The sequence below is a fragment of the Vulpes vulpes genome, chromosome 15, assembly GCF_048418805.1.
Source record: "Vulpes vulpes isolate BD-2025 chromosome 15, VulVul3, whole genome shotgun sequence".
Lineage (NCBI taxonomy): Eukaryota > Metazoa > Chordata > Mammalia > Carnivora > Canidae > Vulpes > Vulpes vulpes.
This window is the reverse complement of record NC_132794.1, coordinates 83,391,962-83,413,554: the sequence shown is the minus strand read 5'-3', so window position 1 is coordinate 83,413,554 and position 21,593 is coordinate 83,391,962. Positions and strand designations below refer to the sequence as shown.

Here is a 21,593-nt window from a genome sequence, read left to right as displayed (position 1 = left end):
CATTTACAGCTCTCGTTTCTTTGGAGATGTTGTGCTTAGAAGACCTATCGAGGGTAGAAAGAGCTAGACTGAAGTCACCAAGTATAAGTGTATTATTATCTAAGTATTTCTTCACTTTAGTTATTAATTGGCTTAAATATCTGGCAGCTCCCACATTCGGGGCATATATATTGAGGATTGTTAAGTCCTCTTGTTGGATTGATCCTTTGAGATAGTATCCCTCTTCATCTCTCACTACAGTCTTCAGGGTAAATTTTAGTTTATCTGATATAAGGATGGCTACCCCTGCTTTCTTTTGAGGACTATTTGAATGGTAAATGGTTCTCCAACCTTTTATTTTCAGGCTGTTGGTGTCCTTCTGTCTAAAATGAGTCTCTTGTAGACAGTAAATAGATGGGTCCTGCTTTTTTATCCAGTCTGAAACCTTGCGCCTTTTGATGGGTTCATTAAGCCCAGTCACGTTCAGATTTACTATTGACAGATATGAGTTTAGTGTCATCATGATATCTATTCAGTCCTTGTTTTTGTGGATTGTTCCACTGAACTTCTTCTTAAAGGGGAATTTTAAGAGTCCCCCTTAAAATTTCTTGCAGAGCTGGTTTGGAGGTCACATATTCTTTCAGTTCCTGCCTGTCTTGGAAGCTCTTTATCTCTCCTTCCATTTTGAATGAGAGCCTTGCTGGATAAAGTATTCTTGGTTGCATGTTCTTCTCATTTAGGACCCTGAATATATCCTGCCAGCCCTTTCTGGCCGGCCAGGTCTCTGTGGAGAGGTCTGCTGTTACCCTAATACTCCTCCCCATAAAAGTCAGGGATTTCTTGTCTCTTGCTGCTGTAAGGATCTTCTCTTTATCTTCTGGAATTTGCAAGCTTAACTATTAGATGTAGAGGTGTTGAACGGTTTTTATTGATTTTAGGGGGGGATCTCTCTATTTCCTGGATCTGAATGCCTGTTTCCCTTCCCAGATTAGGAAGGTTTTCAGCTAGGATTTGTTCAAATACATATTCTGGCCCTCTGTCCCTTTCGGCGCCCTCGGGAACCCCAATTAAATGTAGGTTTTTCTTCCTCAGGCCGTCATTTATTTCCCTTAATCTGTCTTCATGGTCTCTTAATTGTCTGTTTCTTTTTTCCTCAGTTTCCCTCTTTGCCGTCAACTTGTCTTCTATGTCACTCACTTGTTCTTCCACCTCGTTAACCCTCGTCGTTAGGACTTCTAGTTTGGATTGCATCTCATTCAATTGATTTTTAATTTCTGCCTGATTGGATCTAAATTCTGCAGTCATGAAGTCTCTTGAGTCTTTATGCTTTTTTCTAGAGCCACCAGTAGCTGTATAATAGTGCTTCTGAATTGGCTTTCTGACATTGAATTGTAATCCAGATTTTGTAACTCTGTGGGAGAAAGGACTGTTTCTGATTCTTTCTTTTGAGGTGAGGTTTTCCTTCTAGTCATTTTGCTCAGTGCAGAGTGGCCAAAAACAAGTTGTATTGGGAAAAGGAGAAAAAGAGAGGAGAAAAAGAAGGAAAGAAAAGAGAAAAAGAAAAAAGAAAAAAGGAAGGAAAAAAGCGAAAGAAAAAGAAAGAAAGGGGAAAAAAAGGGTGGGGGAAGCAATCAGAAATCAAAAAAAAAAATAAAAAGAAAGAAAGAAAGAAACAAAAAAATCACGGGGGAGTATCTTCTGTTTCTGTATACTTTAAGTCCCTTGACTTCCCCTGGAACTTGTCCGTCTAGCTGGTCTTCTGGGGGAGGGGCCTGTTGTGCTGATTTTCAGGTGTTAGCACTTGGGGGAGCTGCTCTGCCGCAAGTGCAGGTCTCATTGGGGGTTGTTTACCCAGTGAGGCCCCAGAAGGAACAACCACAGTGGCGGTGGCCAGCTCTGGAGCCCTGGAGTCAGCTCCCGCAGTAACTCCGGAGCTCTCCGTCTGCAGGGCCTGGAGGCTCCAGGGTGGGGCCGCTGATCTGCTCAGCTCGGGGCAGGAGCGTCCTGGCTGTCCTGGGCCCTCCTGGCCTCTGCCTGTCCTGGGGGAGGCCGGATCCTGGGCTGTGTCCCGGCGCCCAATGCTCCTGGCCTGCGCTATTGGATTCGCGCTCCCAGCCGTGCAGCCCCCTCCGCGGAGCCGCCGCCCGAGCCCTCCAAGCTGCTCCGGGTCCCACCGTGCACACTGCAGCCCTTAGGGAGCTCGGCGCACTCTCCCCGGGCACAGGTGCCTGTTAGTGTCCCAGGGAGCCCGAGGGCATCCCCGCCCTCCTGGGGTCCTGCTCTAACTCCCTGCGAGGCCTTTCCGCCGGAGAAGGTTGGTGCAGCTCCTGCTTCTCCGGGACGGGGCTTTCCTGTCCTGGGGACACTCGCCCCGGCCTTAGCCCGGCTCCTCGCAGGGCCCCTCCCCCTCTGAGGCCTTTTGTTTATTTCTTTTTCCCCGTCTTCCTACCTTGATAGAAGCCCAAACTCTTCTCACTGTAGCGTTTCAGCTGTGTTCTCTTTAAATCTCAGGCCGAATTCATAGATTTTTAGGGTGATTTGAAGGTTATCTACATAATTTGGTGGGGACGGGTGATTTGGGGACCCCACTCTTCTGCCATCTTGCCCCTCCTCCAGATGGGCCCTAATTCAATGATTGGTGTCCTTACAAGAAGAGGACAAATTGGACACAGACATACAGGAGAGAATGCCACCTGAAGACAGAGATAGCAATTGTTGAGAGGCATCTATAAGCCAAGAGACACCAAGGATTGCTGGTCATCACCAGAGGCTAGGACAGAGGCATGGTACAGATTCTCCCTAAGAACCTTCAAAAGGAATCAATTCCACCAATGTCTGGATTTCAGACCTCTAGCCTCCAGAACCATGAGAGAATAAAATTCTGCTGTTTTAAGCTATCAGGTTTGTGTTCTATGTTATAGCAACAGGAGGAAATTAATACACCCTCCAAGGAGATTAGTGAATTCAAGGCAAGAAGAAGTAAGTTTCCTATTTCCATTTCCTCTTCCTACTTCCTCTCTTCCCTCTCATTCCATAGTATAAGAAGTGCTCTTCTCTCTTTGCTAGAGCTGACAACTTAACCACTGTGGTTTGCATTTTTTCTTTGATCCTATCCTCATACCACTTCTCTATTCTACTAGTTTGTTTTATTATTCTATTTTCCCACTGCAACTTTAGTCTCTCCCTCTGTATTAGATCCTTTCCCTTGACCACCCTACTCTGCAAGATCCCGCTTTTCTTTCAGTTCAAGCTAAGCTAAAGGCAGTCTACATTGTCCCTATATCCTTGCCACTAATCTCTCCCCTAACTTTCTACAACTTGAATTCTTCTCATACCATCCTATTAAAACTGTTATCTTAAAAGTCACCAATATACACATTAAACAACAAATCCTTGGCTTTGTCTCGGTGGTTACTCATCTTGTTCTCACTTAGCAATGACACTGTAGACAAAATCCTCTTCTGTAAATTTTCTCGATTTTTTTTTTTAAGATTTATTTATTTAATGTAGAGGAAGAGAAAAGGGTATAGGCACGATGCATGAGTTGGGGGAGGGACAGAGGAAGAGAATTTCAAGTACAGTCCCCATCAAGTGCAGAGCCTAATGCAGGGCTCCACATGGTGCCTGACCTCATGACCCATGAGATCATCACCTGAGCTAAAACCAAGAGTCAGATGCTTATCTGACTAAGCCACCCAGGCACCCCTCTTTTCCCTTGATTTCCAAGTCACAGCACAACATGGTTCTTTACCCTCTTAAAGGACTCACTTTCTTTTCTTTTACCAACTCTTTTAATGAAGGCACTATCCAAAACTACCTTTGGCTCACTTTTCCTTTTTCTTTGTCTGCCATTCATTAGCTATATAAGTTCCTGCAGGACAAGTCACTTAAAACTCTCTATGGCCTAAGTTTCCTTGCCTTTAAAATGAGAAACTAATTCCAACCTTTGGCTACTATAAGGACTAAATGAATTCATATATGCACAGCGCTCATAACACGAATGGCACATAGTAAGAACTACATGAAGTTGCTGTTGTGGCTGCTGCCTTTATTGCTTTGGCACAAACACTCTGACAGCTATTTCCTCTGCCTTGAGTTCTCTCTTTTTTTACTCTATGCAATAAACATAGTTGACCCTTTAACAATATGGGGGTCAGGAGTACCAACCTCTCGTGCAGTTGAGGTATAATCCATGTATAGCTTTTGACACCAAAACTTAACTAATAGCTTACTATTGACTGGAAGCCTTAATGATAATATAAACAGTTGGTATTTTGTATGTTATGTGTATTATATACTGTATTCTTATAATAAGCTAGAGAAAATAAGACATTAGGAAAATCACAAGGAAAATACATTTACTATACTGTATTTATTGAAAAAAAAATCCGCATATAAGTGGACCTATGCAGTTCAAATCTGTGCCATTCAAGAGTCAACTGGTCAACTGTACTTGCTAAGAACCTCTAATGGACAAGGTAAAAACTGCTTAGGGCCTGCAAATATTATAAAGATATTTATTCCTTCATGGGATACAGTCTAAGAGATTATAGTATTCAAATGATAATATGTAAGACTAGGTGACTGATAAGAAGTAATAACAAAGGAAAATCTAAATGGAAAGTCAAAGAAGGGAAGAACTATATCTGGTTGGGGAGAATCAGCAAAGGTTCAATAAAGAAGTAGCGTTGAAGGACAGGATCTGTCAGGTAGAAAAGAGGAGAGAGTGCATTCCAGGCAGTGGGAATAAACTGGCAAAATCTCTGAGGTAAGGTATGAGGCATCCAAGAGAACAGCTGAAATATAAGTTATATGTAGGAGAAAAGTGGGAGATAACATTGAAAAGCTGTCATATTTTGAATGTCCTTGAGTGTCAAGGTAAAAATTTTTTATTTAATTTTGGAAGCATTAGGGAGTATGAAGATGATGTAATTAGAGTTGTATGATTAATGTGATATGATTAATCAGGCAAGAGAAACAAGTCAATCAGGAATTTCCTCTGTCAGATAGAGGAACAAAAGTTTTGTCAGAAAATGTGGATTGAATATTGGTTTGGACATTGGACATTTAGCAGTGACCTCAGCCAAGTCATTTACCCTCTCTGAACTTGTTTCCTTATAAAATAGTGTGGTAAACAGAAACTAAGATGGCCCCCATGAGTCTCAACTTTTTCATGTCCCATCAGGATTACATTACATTACATGACAAAAGGACTGTGCAGATATAAATAATTGGTTGACCTTAAAACAGGGAGATTATCCAGGTAGGCAAAACCTAATGACACAAGACCTTGAGAAGCAGAGTTTTCTCCCATTGGTTGCAAAAGACAAAGTCAGGGAGACTAGAAGCATGAAGGGGATTCAACACAAGGGCTCCTGCAACCAGCCTTAAAACAGGAAGCGACAATACTCCAAGAGTATTGTATTAGAAATACAGTCTGTGAGTGGACGTGGCAGACTCCAAGTGGTCTTGTTAGGAGCGGAGAACAGCCCTGCCTGATAGCCAGCAGAGGTTCCTGAAGCAACCTAAGCAACCTGAAGATGTTTGGAGGAGGATTCTTTCCCAGAGTACAGCCCAGCCAACACTTTGTGAGATCTGAGTAGAAAACCCAGCCACACTCACCAAGATCTCGGACTTAAAGAACTATCAGCTAAGGAGTGGATATTGCTTATAAACCATTAGGTTTGTGGTGATTTTGTTAGACAGCAATAGAAAACTAATACAGCAGGGATTCTAATATCTACTCTATTTTACGTGATTGTTGCGAGACTCAAAAAAATGTATATACATAAATATAATTTATAGCTGTTTTTCAGTGAACATGTCATTTCTCTCAACTCATCAAATAGGCTCATTTTCTTTATTTCTTTAAAGGTACCACAATTACAGGCTTGTTTTGTTTAGTTGTGGGTTGGGGGACTGAAATAAAGGGCACTAGTGCCTCCTTGGAGGGAGACTGAAGTGATAGAATGTGTGTGTGTGTGTGTGTGTGTGTGCACACTGTGAATGTACAAATAAAGGAAGAAAGAAGTTATCAAAGGCAAAGGTTGATAAATGAAATAATGTAAAGATGAACTTGCAAAAGCACAGAATAAGTCTAGCATTAGCATGGAGTGTCACCTGAAAATCTGTGTGAGAGTAATTTATGCCACATGCAGCTTATGGACACAAGCAATTTACCAAAACCTATGTCCTTAAACATTTCTAGGTTTGTTTTGTGTCATTTGGATGCAGGGACATTTAAAACTTTGCAGATTTGTTTTGTTATAGGCTAGGGGAACTTAAAATTATGCAAGTAATGGATGTTTCCTGAGACAAAACAATACAGAGCTGTATGAAGAAATAAAGCATATTTAAATTCTACTTTCCTGAGGAAACCATAAAACTGATTAGTGGGCATCCTTCCATACCTCTTTATATGCTCAAAGATGTATAAAAGGTTTCCTTACTCTTAAAAACCTGGAGTCATATTGCACCTATTATGTATAACTTGTGTTTTTCATTTTACAGTGTACTGTGGGCATTTCTCCTAGACACTTTATACACGTATCACATTTTTCATAGCCAGGCATAGTACTCCAAGCTACTCATTCATAAAGTGCCAATTTTCACACTCCCTAGACATCACAGATGCAAATCTTCTCATTCTCTGCAACCACAGAGGAAAATGTTAACTTATTGTTATTTGTACTTTATATAAGATTGTATTTAAAAGGATTGAGCATCCTTTCATATGTGTAGTAATTGCTTACATTTCCTCTTTTGATTGGTCTGTTCAGATCCCTTGCCTTTTCTTTATTGGAATGTTCATTTTACTGATTTATTAATAGTCTTTATGATCAATGATATGTTTTTCAAGGACTATGACATTTGTAGATGTTTATACTTTATGACTTTAAGGAATTCCTGTGGAAGTTTTACATTTTTTTATGTATCTAAACTTGTCAATTTTTTGTTTTATGGCTCTTGACATTGTTATTGTGCCAAGAGATTTTTTTATATAAATAACCACCTGTGTTTTCTTCTAGTACTTTGTAGTTTTAAAAAAATCTCAGGTTATTATTAGCAATAAATTATTCAGTCATCCTAACTCTATTTTTTTGAATAAATGAATACCACTTACGTACTATATTTTTTACTCATTTATCTCTATTTGGCTGTCTTTGTGGCAGTACTGCAATTACAATAGCTCTATAATATACGTACTATGGAGGAAAAGGTTCCTTCATTATTTTTACTTGCATCTTCTTGGACACTAATTCTTATAGAGCACAAAGGGCATCACTTTCTTACGATTCACACCCCCCACCCCAAAACTGTTGAAGAATGTATTAAATGCAGAGAGTAAACTGGATATACTTGACATCTTGTTTTTCCCTCTCATGACCTTTTAGTATTTTGATAAAGTCTTACAGTTTTCCTCATACAGGTTTGCTTACCTTCTTTTAGGTTTATTTCTAAGTATTTCATTATTTTCCATCAAGTCTTCTAATAGATTATTCCTCAAATAAAAAAAGGCTATTGAATTTTCATATATTTGTATTGTGTCTGGCTGCCTAACCAAATTCTGTTATTCATGAGCTTTGTATGTCATTCATACCTTACCCCAGGTAACAATCACCTAAAAATAACAATTTTGCTCCTTTCTGTAAATATTTATACAGCTTATTTCTTTTTCATACTATATATTAACTTCACCTACCAAAAAACTACTTTTTAATAGTTTGATAATACATTTTCAGCCAAAATATACAGACTGTGTGTATAATAATAATTATTATTATTTTACCATTCTTGATGTTAGGGAAAATGAGATGTGTAGGTGAACTTCTGTTTTCAGCAGCTTCTTTCTTCTGGTTAACAGTTGAAATAAAACTGCTAAAAGTGGAAGTTTGACCTTTGGATCCTCTGTCCAAACCCTAAAAACAGAAAAGTTAACATTGCAGCATAATTCTCACTAGCTATATTTAAATTATTTTATCGCAGGAATCATAGACACTTATAACAGAGATTTTAATTTGATGATAGATATGATATATAAATAAAATATATAACACTGACTTACCTTTTCTAGGACCAAATTATTTTAAATATAAAATGAAAATGGTTGTATCATGCTACAAATTGATAAAGTTTGGAAATAGAAATATTAATGGTATCTTCCTTATAGGGTTACTGTGAGGTTTCACTGAGATAATGCATATAAAATCACTGGCACAGCTCCTCATACATCGTACATGCTCCATTCGTGTTAATGGCTCTTTTGACTTTGTATTTAGATAACAGTATTTTTATGAGCACCACAAATATTATTTTCTATAGTTAACACACATGTGATAGACACTTCATTGATTCATTGAAGGTTTTCTTGCATTTTGATGCAACTTTAACAGTTCAGGTAAAAAGATAAACTTTTTAGAGTTCATTTCTTTTTAAGCACTGTGACTATACTTTGGGTGTACCAGGATTTAAAAAGGTAATGCTAACATAATAAAGGCCATAGATGAAAAACCCATAGCTAATTAGGAAAAAACTGAGAGCTTTTCCTCTATAGTCAAGAACAAGACAGGGATGTCCACTCTCACCACGGTTATTTAACATAGTCCTGGAAGTTCTACCTACAGCAATCAGACCACAAAAAGAAGTAGAAGGCATCCAACTCAGCAAAGAAGAAGTAAAACTTTCACCTTTTGCAGACGACATGACACTATACATAAAAAACATGAAAGACTCCAGGAAAAAACTGCTAGAACCGAAAAATTCAGTAAAGTTATAGGATACAAGATCAATATACAGAGATGTTACATTTCCCTACACCAATAATGAAGCAGCAGAAAGAGAAATTAAGGAATCAATCCCATTTACAATTATACCGAAAATAATAAGCTACCCAGGAACAAACCTAACCAAAGATATGAAAGCCTGTGCTCTGAAAAAACTGATGGAAGAAACTGAAGATGACACAAAGAAAGGGAAAGATGCTCATGGACTGGAACAACAAACACCACTAAAATGTCTATACTACACAAAGCAGCCTACATATTTAATGCAATCCCTATCAAAATACCAATGGAATAGCAATAATACTGCTAGAACAAACAATCCTAAAATTCATACAGAAACACAAAAGACCCTGAATACCCAGAGCAATCTTGAGAAAAAGAAAAGCAAAGCTGGAGGCATCACAATTCCGGACTTAAAGTTATATTACAAACTTATAATGATCAAGACAGTATGGTACTGGCACAATAACATGCATATAGATCAATGGAACAGAACTGAGAACCCAGAAATGGACTCTCAACTGTAGAGTCAACTAACTTTCAGCAAAGCAGGAAAGAATATCCAATGGAAAAAAGTCTCTTCAACAAATAGCGTTAGAAGAATTGGACAGCTAGACACAGATGAATGAAACTGGACCACTTTCTTACACTATACACAAAAATAAATTTGAAATGGATGAAAGATATAACTGTGAGGCAGGAATCCATAAAAATCCTAGAGGAGAACACAGGCAGCAACGTATTTGGCCTCAGCATCAACTTCTCACTACACACATCTTTTCTTTTCTTTTCTTTTTTAAGATTTTATTTATTTATCCATGAGAGACACAGAGAGGGAGAGAGAGAGAGAGGCAGAGACATAGGCAGAGGGAGAAGCAGGCTCCATGCAGGGAGCCTGACATGGGACTCAATCCCGGGTCTCCAGGATCAGGCCCTCGGCTGATGGCGGCGCTAAACCACTGAGCCACTGGGGCTGCCATCACTACACACATCTCTGGAAGCAAGGGAAACAAAAGCAAAACTGAACTACTGGAACTTCGTCAAGATTAAAAGCTTCTGTGCAGCAAGGAAACAATCAACAAAACTAAGAAGCAATCTATAGAATGGGAGAAGATATCTGCAAATGACATACCTGAAAAGGGTTAGTACCCAAATCTATCTATAAAGAACTCTTAAAATTCAACACCCCAAAAATGAATAATCCAACTAAAAATGGGCACAAGACATGAATAGACACTTTTCCAAAGGAGAATACAGATAGCCAACAGACACACGAAAAGATGTTCAACATCACTTATCATGAGGGAAATGCAAATCAAAACTACAATGGAGCTATTCCCTTACACCTGGTCAGAATGGCTAAAATCTACGAAACAAGAAACAAGGTGTTGGCGAGGATGTGGAAAAAGCGGAACCCTCTTGCACTGCTGGTGGGAATGCAAATTGGTGCAGCCACTCTGAAAAGCAGTATAGAAGTTCCTCAAAAAGTTAAACAGAACTACCCAATGATCCAGCAATCACACTACTAGGTATTTACCCAAAGAATACAAAAATACTAATTCAATTATGGAAAGAGCTTGAATGTCCACTGACTGATGAATGGATAAAGAAAATGTGGTATACACACACACAGGAGTATTACTCAGCCATAAAAGAGTGAAATCTTGCCATTTGCAACAATGTAGATAGAGCTTGAGAGCATTATGCTAAGTGAAGTTAGAAAATGACAAATACCACTGATTTCACTCATATGTGGAATTTTAGAAACAAAACAACTGAGCAAAGGGCAAAAAGAGAAGGGGGGGGGCAAACAAAGAAACAGACTCTTAACTATAGAGAACTAACTGACAGTTACCAGAAGGGAGATGGATGGGGGGATGGGTTGGGTTAAACAGGAGATGGGATAAGAAAAAAGATAAGGCAAAGCACTTAGGGATCCTTAGGTGCATATAACAGCACAATCTTTCTATAGCACAGAATCTATCCATTAGTGTACTTTCCACAAAACAGTAACTGTATAGTCCATAACATGTAATTCATCTGTACTTTATAATTATAAGTAAAATATTATGAGGGCAATATTGAATTATGGAGCTACCGCAGGGTTTATTCCTAGCTCTAGATCTTTCTAGCTTACAGATGCTTAATAGAACATAACTACTTCCTTGATATTCACTCCTTTACTCTAAAGGTAATTTCTTTGCTTTCAGAATAGTTTCCTTTTCCTCTCCTCCTTCCTAATTCACTGATTTCCATTTGCCTTTTCAGAATTAGCTCATATACCATGTAGCAAAAACATTCACGATTACCAAGGATTGACTCTCCCACATTCCCGACTCTCTTATAGATAATGTGGGATCATCTGATTCATTTTCATAGGGCCACAAGTATAAATTTTGCTTGCCTACTGACTAGATTTAGGTTCAGCGAAGATTCATTAGTATTTACGTGTTAGGATTAGTCTACATGAGCCAGTATATTAGACATGTTGCCTAACTAAAATAATCTTCTAATAGATGTAATATACGAATCTGGTACCACAATCATAAACAGTATCATTTAGAGTCCTGTACAAAACCTACAACGTGATGAGTGGCTCAACAAATGCCTATAATATATAATTCACTTATTGACTATTTGCTATATAGGCATGGTGTTGTATTAAGTACCTTAATATACCATTCCTCTGAGATATGTATTTATACCTCACTATACGAATAAGGAAATTGAAGGACCAAGCCCAAGTTCACAGAGCTGGTAAGTGGGAATTCAAGCTCTGAATGACCCTGAAGTCTGTACCCTTAAATAACCATATATCAATCTCTCCATAGTAGCTATCACTATTAAGAGTTTATCCTGTGACAGTAGGTATGTTACACGTATCAGCCTGTTTACGCAACACTTTGTGGCTACTCTAGATTTTTACAGATATATGCTGAATGAAAATTCTATAGCTTTAGAAGCAATTCACGTAAGCAGAGGAAATCAACATAAGGAGAAAAACTTAAATGTATTTTAAGGAAATTAGGTCCTAGCAATCCAGGAAAGACTCAATATTTTATTTTCCTCCTGCTTCTTCTACCCCTTCTCAATAAAAGAAGTTCCTAAAGAACATTGCTTAGTTCACTTGTGGATTCTCTGAATAATAAAAAATAACTAATTCAATCAACAAATCCATTTAACAGCCAATCAATTCTAATCTCTAACAGATTCCTGAGGAAAGAGAAAACTGGGGAATGCGATAAGAAGACAGTGATATCCAGTATTTTTCTTGGTAAATTATAGCAATACACTCAAATTCACAGAACAAGTATGTTGATTAGAAAAATAAAATCAGGGGGATCCCTGGGTGGCTCAGCGGTTTAGCACCTGCCTTTGGCCCAGGGTGCGATCCTGGAGTCCCGGGATCGAGTCCCGCATCAGGCTTCCGGCGTGGAGCCTGCTTCTCCCTCCTCCTGTGTCTCTGCCTCTCTCTCTCTCTCTCTCTCATAAATAAATAAATCTTAAAAAAGAAAATCAAAATAAACTATACATTTGAAAAAGTAAATCATTCCTTACTATAAATATGAGGATACTTAAAAATTTTGTTAACTACTAGGGCCATGTTTGCTTACTTGTATGTTTTGTTCTATAGAACATCTTAAATACTAGTGGGAACAAAAGCCAAATTTGATGAATTATATTTCATTTATACATAGTAATTAATAAAATAACCAATTTGTGAAATGAGATCAATGAATAACCTCTCAGTAATGTAGCTTAAATATCTGCAATAATTTAATATACCAAGGGCAGTGTTGTTTTTTCATTGATAACTGTCAGAAACAGTTAACTGCTATCTAGGACTGAGCAACAATAGGATTTAGGGAGCAGTGTAGTTGAAACAGAGAATCAGATAGGGAGAATGGCCCAGTGAGATGAGACTGAAAGACAGGCAGAAACCACATCATGAAGCCCTCAAGCCATGGAGTAGAAATGATGTGCTAGAAGGAGAAAAGGGAAAAATCACTGAGGACTTCTAAGCAGGGTGTGACATGATCATATCTGTAACCTAGCAAAATTATTCTGTCAGCAGTGTAAGGAAGAGGCTAGAAGGAAGTAATACTAAAAGCTAAACCAGGCCTATCAGAGAACATAAAGTCTGAAGAACCAAGACAACAGGAATAAGGAATGAGGAGTCATGAAAGGCTGGGCCAAAGAAATGGCATGATATAACAGTTACTTCAGTTCCAAATGTGAAGCATAATAAGAATCACAAAATGTTTCCATCAATTACAAAATAAATAACATAAAATGCTTTATTTCAAAGTTCAAGAGAACAGGCACTCTTTGACACCTCATGATAAACAAGAGGGTGTATGACTTAAGAATATGTAAAAACTCGAAAATTCTAGACTGGGTTTTATAAGAATATGATTTGCGAGTGACCGGAAAAGGAATCAATGCACACTAGGTAAAATCATGTTTCTTGTGCCAAAATAATGGATTTTTTTCCTAATTGACAAGGTTATCATCATGCCACTGTCACATAGCAACTGTTATACAAAACTAATATAAGGACAGAACTGTGGGAAATACGGACACACTTCCTTTTATTACACTTTATTTTTCACAGATACTGCATTTTTACAAATTGAAGTTTTGTGGAAACCCTGGATCAAGAAATCTATCAGCACCACTTTTCCAGCAGCATTTACTTACTTCGGGTCTCTGTGTCACATTTTGATAATTCATGCAATATTTTAAACTTTTTCATTAAAAAAAAACTTTTTCATTATTATTATCTGTAATCAATGATCTTTGATGTTACTATTGTAATTGTTTCCACAAATCACACCCATATAAGATGGCAAACTTGATTAAGTGTGTGTGTTCTGACTGCTTCATGACCAGCTGTTCTCCCATCTCTCTCCCTCTCCCACTTCCCTACTCCCTGAGTCACAACAATATTGAAATTAGACCAACTAAAAACCCTACAATGGCCTCTAAAGTATTCAAATGAAGGCAAGAGTTGCATACTCTCACTTTATATCAAAAGCTAGAAGTGATTCAAGCTTAGGGAAGAAGATATGATGATGTATGAAATGTGTGAAAATTAGGCCTCTTGCTCCAAACAGCCAAGTTGTGAATACAAAGGAAAAGTTCTTGAAGGAAATTAAAAGTGCTACTCCAGTGAACACACAAATTATAAGAAAACAAAATAGCCTTATTGCTAATACATAGAAAGTTTTAGTGGTCCACATAGAGGATCAAACCAGCCACAACATTTCCCTTAAGACAAAACCTAATCCAGAGCAAGACTCTAACTGAAATTCTATGAAGGCTGCGAGAAGTGCGGAAGCTACAGAAAAGTTGGAAGCCAGCAGAAGGTGCTTCATGAGGTGTAAAGAAAAAAGCCATCTCCATAACATAAAAGTGCAAGGGAAGCAGCAAATGCTGATACAGAAGCTGTAGCAAGTTAGAAGATTTAGCTAATTCATGAAGCCAACTGCACTAAACAAGTTCTTCAGTGTAGACAAATAGCGTATTGGAAGAAGATTCACGTAAACTATAAAACTTTCATAGAAAGGGGAAGTTAATAAATACCTGGTTTCAAAAGACAGGCTGATTCCCTTTCTAGGGGCTAATGCAGATGGTGATTCTAAGTTGAAGCCAATGCTCACTGGCCATTCCAAAAACTCTAGAGCCCTTAAACATTATGCTAGATCTATTCTGCTTGTACTCTTAATAGTGGAATAATAAAGCCTGGGTGACGGCACATCTGTTTACAACATAGTTTACTGAGTATTTTAAGTCTGCTGTTGAGACCTACTGCTCAGAAAAAAGACGTCTTTCTAAATATTACTGCTACTGACAATGCACCTGGTCACCTGGGAACGCTGATGGAGATGTACAATGAACTGAATGCTGTTTTCATACAGCTAACACAACATCCATTCTGTAGCTCATGGATCAAGGAGTCATTTTGACTTCTAAGTCATATTTAAAAAATACATTTCATAAGGATGTAGCTGCCCTAGATAGGAATTCCTTTGATGGATCTGGGCAAAGTCCAATGAAAACCTTCTGGAATGAAAACCTTCTGGAAAGGATTCACCATTCTACATGACATTAAGAAAATCTGTGACTCAGGGGAAGAGGTCAAAATATCAATATTCACAGGTGTTTGGAAGAAGTGGATCCCAACCCTCATGGATGACTTTTAAGGGGTTCAAGATTACTGTGGAGAAGTTACTGCTAATGTGGTAGGAATAGCAAGAAAACTAGATTTAGAAGTGGAGCCTAAGATATGCCTGAACTGCTGCAATCTCAGGATAAAACTTCAACAGATGTGGAGTTGCTTCTTATGGATGAGCAAAGAAAGTGGTTTCTTGAGATGAAATCTAGTCCTGGTAAAGACTGTTGAAAAGTCAACATAAACTTAGTCGATAAAACAGAGGCAGGGTTTGAGACAACTGTCTTCAATTTGGAAAGAAGTACTATTGTGGATATAATGCTATCAAACAACATCACATGCTACAGAGTAATCATTTGTGAAAGGAAGAGTCAATTGATACAGCAAATTTCATTGTCTTATTTTAAGAAACTGCCATAGCCACCCCAACCTTCACCAATCACCACCCTGATCAGTCAGCAATCAACATCAAGGCAAAGCCCTCCACTAGCAAAAAACAAAACAAAACAAAAATTATGACTTACTGAATGCTCCGATGATGGTTAGCATTTTTTTAAGCAATAAAGCATTTTTAAATTAAGGTATGTACATTTTTCTCAAGATATTATGCTTTTATTATACTTAACAAGCTACAGTATAGTACCAACATAATTTTATATGTATTGGGAAATGAAAAAAATTTCATTTGACTCACTTTATTGTGACACTTGCTTTATCGCAGTGGTCTGGAATTGAACCTGGAGTATCTCTGAGGCATGTATGATATGAGCTGACAAAGAAGATAAAGAATCAATAGCCAAAGAGATGTGCAATCCAAGAAAAGGTGATGTGTTACAAATGAAGGGAGGACCAAGTTTCAAGAGAAGTGGGTCGATGATGTTAAAGAATGGAGACTGGTTAGGTCTAAAATGTGCCTACTAGAATGATCAACTGTGAAATCTTGGGGACACTGGAGACAACAGATTCAGTAGAATGCTGGTGGCAGAAACTATATGAACTGGACTAGTGAATGAGTGGGAAATTAGGAAATGCAGGCAAAGAGCAAGGATTGCTCTGTCCAGAAGTTTTACAGAGGAGGAGAAAGGCTAAATGGCTGGAAGGGGACAAAGATTTGAGGGAAGGTAACACTGAGCATATTTCATGGCTGCCAAATCCAATGTTTGCTTCTGTGGTCCCCACAGCATTACTGCTATTCTTTGTGCAGGAATGGCCACAGATGGGAGCAGAGATAGGCACTCAACCAGAAGGCAGCCATCTGTAGCCTGGGTGGCCACATGTTAGGTGGCCTGGCATAAAGAGCATTGATGCTTTCTAGTATGTAATCAGAAAGAGGTCTTTCCAGATTTTAAATGAAGGAATATGGAAACGAGTGCCCGCCCAAGAGTGAGAGAACAGCAGAGGTACAGAGAGCAGCCAATCTCTGTTCCAGTTTGCTCTCTGGTTCTGATCTATGTGTGTGTATCATTCCAATAAACCCCCTTTTCCTAAGGGAGGCATATATGGGCTGGCTTTCTGTTTCTTGTATTAAAAAACAAAAACCTTACAAGACAATGGGGAAAAATCCTTGGTCTAGTAAGTCTTTTAAGATGGTTATGTTCCCGATACTTTATATCTGAAATGACATGAAACAAATCATGTACAATTTCAGAGGCTGGCAGCACACTACAGATGATTAATAAAAGCAAACTTGCAAAACTGCCGTTGCCCCAGACTAGCTCATAGAAGAGAAATCTTACACATAACCTAATACTTTCACAAGAGAAAAACAGGGCAGCATTGTTTGGCCATGGTAAACTAAAAAATAGAGAATGAACTCAAGAAGCTATTGGGTACTGACATCAAACATCAGACTAAATTGAAGGTTAGAGAACATTACTGAGTCTTCTAAGAATCGGATCTACCACAGTTTATTACATCTGGTTTCCTGAGGAGTTTTGGAAATGCAATCTATGAGTCCTACAGCAGAAGAACACTAAGGATGAAGCCCTGGAATGTGGCCAGCCTACAAGCAGTGGGCTGGATGTGTTGAAGAATAGAGAGTAGCAGAATACCTAACCAGCTGTTACAGATTGAGGATAAGCACAAATAGGGAACACAGGGGGTAAAAAAAATCAAGAATTCATTGAAGAAAAAAAAACCCTCAAAAATATTTAAAACTGGCATAATAAATAATAGACTTGACTCTCTAGGCAAAGGTTCAACAAATAGCAGAAAAATTTTCATGTACTAATTACGTAACTAATCAAAGATCATATTTCACAAGTACTTAAAATGGACCTCAGTGGTCTCTTTGACTATTCATAATCATAAATAATTTAAAAAAATATAGACAAAGACTTAAGAGTATGTTCTGCTATTGTTAACATATAATATTGCCAATCTTATTTTAAATTTTAATACAAACTTCTATTTCCAACCTTTACTAAGGATCAAACTACACCTGAGTTATATTTCTGATTTATCATATTTTTAAAAAGACTTTATTTGGGGCACTTGGGTGGCTCAATGGTTGAGCATCTGCCTTTGGCTCAGGTCGTGAATCCACTGTCCTGGGATAGAGTCCCACATCAGGCTCCCTACAGGGAGCCAGCTTCTCCCTCTGCCTATGTCTCTGCCTTTCTGTGTCTTTCATGAACAAATAAAACCTTAAAAATATGTATTTTATTTATTTATTTATTTATTTATTTATTTATTTATTTATTTATTTAGAGAGTATAAGCAAGGCAGAGGGAGAGGGGGAAGGAGAAGCAGACTCCTCACTGAGCAGGGAGCCTGATGGGGGCTCAATCCCAGGACCCTGGGATGATGACCCAAGTGGAAGGCAGATACCTTCTCAACTAAGCCGAGCCTCCCAGGCGCCCCTTTATCATATTTTTCACCAGGTGCCTTTTAGTATCTTACTAAAGACAGATATTCATGGTTTTCCGTGATAACTTTTGTACTGGATACCAAGTTCCATCATATTCAGGATTCTGGTAAAATTTACCTTGCTTATCCTCTATCCCCCAAAAGCTGCTGCAAAAGATAAAACATTTCTGTTCACATTCTAAACCAATCACTGATAAAAGAATACATTGGCTCTCTGTTACATCATGAAACACATTTTAAAACCATAGTATCTCACTATCTTAGAGTTTTTGAATTAAAATATTTTAAATTGAATTCCTATATCTACAAAATTAATTATTCATGTTTTAAATTACTAGTTTTGTGAACAAGCTGGGAAATCTTTGCATTTTAAACCATATCAAGTGAAAATTAATATTACATTCCAGCTATTTAGAAGGTCAATTGGCAGAAGTTTTACTTATTGAAGAGACAAACACTAGATATAGATATATATAGATAGGTGGACTCTGCATAGAGCTCTGTGATGAGGTCAGCTCTGGATGCAAAGCTGTCACAGGAATCTAGTTAACAGGACATGTTAAATTGTGCTTAGTATCTTCTGAGAAGTACATAAAGTATTTTAGAAAATGCTCCATACAATAAATAATGATTAGGCATTCTAAAATGTTCAATAACACTTGGTTGGTTGGAAAATACACTTATGTAGAATACTGGTCATCAATAATGCCCAATAAAAAGCAAACAAAGAAAATTCAACATATGTTACGGTAGTGGCTCTCAAACTTTCTGGTCTCAGGATCCCTTTACACTCTTAAAAATTATTGCATGTATTAATTCCTTTTAAGATAACAATAAACCCATTTATGGAAAATATATTTTCTCAAACAACAAAAAAATCTTAGTGAGAAGAATGGCATTTACATTTTGCAAATCAATTTTTTAACATCTGACTTCACAGAAGACAACTGGATCTTTCTATCTGCTTCTTTGTTCAATTTGTTGCAATACCAAGTCACGGTATCCTTTAGTAAACTACACTCTACACCCAGGAGAATGAGTAGCAATAAGACAAGACAAATGACATCTTCATATAAAAGTAGTTTCGACCTCATGGACCTCTGTAAGGATGTGGAAGACAACACTTTGAGGACTGATACAATAGGGATAAACAATAATTAAAACTACGAATGAATTAAAGATATCTTGGGAGGACAAGATGATATCATCTAGATCTACACTGTCTAATATGCCATTTGCTAGAGGGGGCTATGCAGCACTTGTAATGTGCTAATCCAAACAGATATTAAGTGTAAAATACACAATTTTCAAAGGCTTTGTATGAAAAAAAGAGGTAAAGTAGATCAACCAGTGTCTATATTGATTAAATACTGAAATGATAAATTTCCAGATATGTTGGGCTAAATAAAATATATTATTAAAAGTAACTTTACCTCCTTTTTCATTCTTTTTGATGTAGCTATTAGAAAATTTTAAATTACATATGTGGTTCGCATTGTATTTCTCCTGGACAGAGCTCATCTAGACAGATGAAAACATATTTTCCTACATTAGATCCAATATAGCATACAAACTTAGGAAAAAGGAGAGAATTATTCTGATTCAGAATATCCCCACATAATTTTTGGAAGAAGGGATTTGCTGGAAAGGTAGTGAATTTAAATATGGTAAAAAATACTCCACAAAGCATAAGAGATCTCTAAATGAATAAAAACTGAGTTTCTTGCTTTGGTAATCTCTGATATGGATATAGGGACAATAGCAATCTATACTTTGGGGCATACCTCACCAAATTTCTTTTTCAAATCTAAAGATAAATATTTCAGCAACAGGTTAAGTACTCCTAATATAATGCATAATGCATGTGTCATTCAGTATCAACGAATCCAGAGACTACCTATAATGCACAGAAAAAGTACAGAGAGTAGCTTCCTATGATACTGAGTGAAGGCTAGTGTGTCAAAAGGTGAAAAAAAAGTACATTTATATGTTTTAAGTTAAAATAAAAAATATTTAAGATAGTCTGCTTTACCAACTTTTTATAGAAACTGACCAAGTAGGGTCATATCAGATGAGAGGGCTCAACTACATTTAGTTTACAAAGGGGACTATTTTAGGCCCTGTCACTGGGTAAAGATACATTTTCTTTTTTGTATGTTTTTTTCACAGTTCCCTATTAGGGTGCTGGGTTATAAAATCAGAAGTGCTAACTCTGCTGGACAGCCTTCTATTAAGATGTGAAAAGTTAGCTATTTGCAAGGTGTGAACTTCCCTCTCAGACTAAGTAGCACCAGTCCAAGTGGAATTGCTTTTCTTTAAGTGATATAAACCACCTCTTTCAAAGGAGACTAGGAAATAAGGATGTGGATTCTGAAACAAAATTTCGACACCAAGAAAGTTACAATGCAATTAATCTTACAAAGAACTGAAAACTTAATACAAAAGAAATGTTAGTCCCGAAGCTCAGAAAATTCAGTATTCACTCATCAAGAAGGCAAGGTGGCATGGGGGAGAGTCTATTCACTTATTTTACAACCTCGGAAAAGGAAAAAATTGCAGCAATAGATTATCATTATATAGTAAAATACTACTTTAAAAATGTATGATTTGATGCAATCACAATTCCTCAACCAATCTGCTGTTCTTTAATAAAAACATGTGGATCAAAACCAAGTGATTTTTGAAATAGAGCTTTCTTTAATGACTAGGCTCAGACTTCCGACAGACTTTTCAATTCAGTTGAATTAGTAACATTTCAGTAATTTCTATGTTTAAAAGGCATATTCATTTACTATAATCATTCCCCAAAACATGTTTTTTGACTGCTTACCAAAATGTTACTAAGTTACAAATACCAACTTAGGAACAACTAGTTACTCATATAAGGCTTACTAGTCTAACCTTTTTGCAATGCAAGAAGGAATCCTTCACCCACAGAGTAAACTTATATTAGAAACAAAACAAAACAAAAACAGGAGAAAAAGTAGGGAAATCAAATCTTCCCAGAGTTTTCTCAGCTCCACCCACTTCCTTATTTGTCTTCTGTTGGTCTTTCTCTACTCTGTCTTCCTCAACTTAAACAAAAAATAAGCAAGTTAATTTCCAAACTCTTTGCCAAAATAAGCTGCTACTCTGGCAACACTAGTTCTACCCTTTTGAAGCTATTTGTTTTCCTCTTCAAAAAGAAATGTATATGACCCCAGGCATACACCAGCCCCAAAGAGTTCAGAAAATGCATGATGTCCTCTAATTCAGTGTGTGTATGTGTGTGCTCGCCACAGTGGGAAAGGAAGATGGGGGTGGTACAGGACTGGAGGCTTGATATAGAACAGTAGGAAGGAAAGTACCAAAGCCACAGGACAGAATTAGAAAGGGCTGGCTGGTTTACAAACAGATTTCCAGCTACAGAGGTTGGTTTGAATATAACACTAATAATATCATCATCCAACATTTATTGAGTGCTCACTATGTCAAGGGCTCACTATGTCCTAAAAAATGCCTATGTATATTAATTTAATCTTCTCACTATGGTTCAGTATCTTACAGGGTACTCTTGGAGGTTCCCTGGTTCATAAGTTACAATGACCACTTTTCTCCAATTGTTAAATAGAGTCAAATCACTTGTGTCCCAACATCCTGAATTAGTTACAGTTGAGAGAATAAGCAGGCAACTACATAATGGCCATGCAGTTAAAAAAAAATTGACAGATTTTACAACCCACTCAAAATTAGAGACACCCTGGATATGTATTAATATAGCTATCACCCTCCTTTTTGTGTCTTAAAAC

At 37.5% G+C, this 21,593-nt stretch overlaps 1 protein-coding gene across 6 annotated transcripts in view; it reads right to left on the bottom strand.

The window, feature by feature from the left end:
- Window positions 1-21,593, bottom strand: part of HECTD2 (HECT domain E3 ubiquitin protein ligase 2) — an 88,840-nt gene that overhangs the window by 47,779 nt on the left and 19,468 nt on the right. For all 6 annotated transcript variants that reach the window (XR_011997503.1, XR_011997504.1, XR_011997502.1 and 3 more), the window contains exon 2: window positions 7,769-7,898. Coding sequence is in view for 1 of the 6 variants with exons in the window: in XM_072739496.1 (XP_072595597.1) it covers window positions 7,769-7,898 (130 nt within the window). In the remaining 5 variants the exon portion in view is untranslated. The remainder of the gene's footprint in view (window positions 1-7,768; window positions 7,899-21,593) is intronic.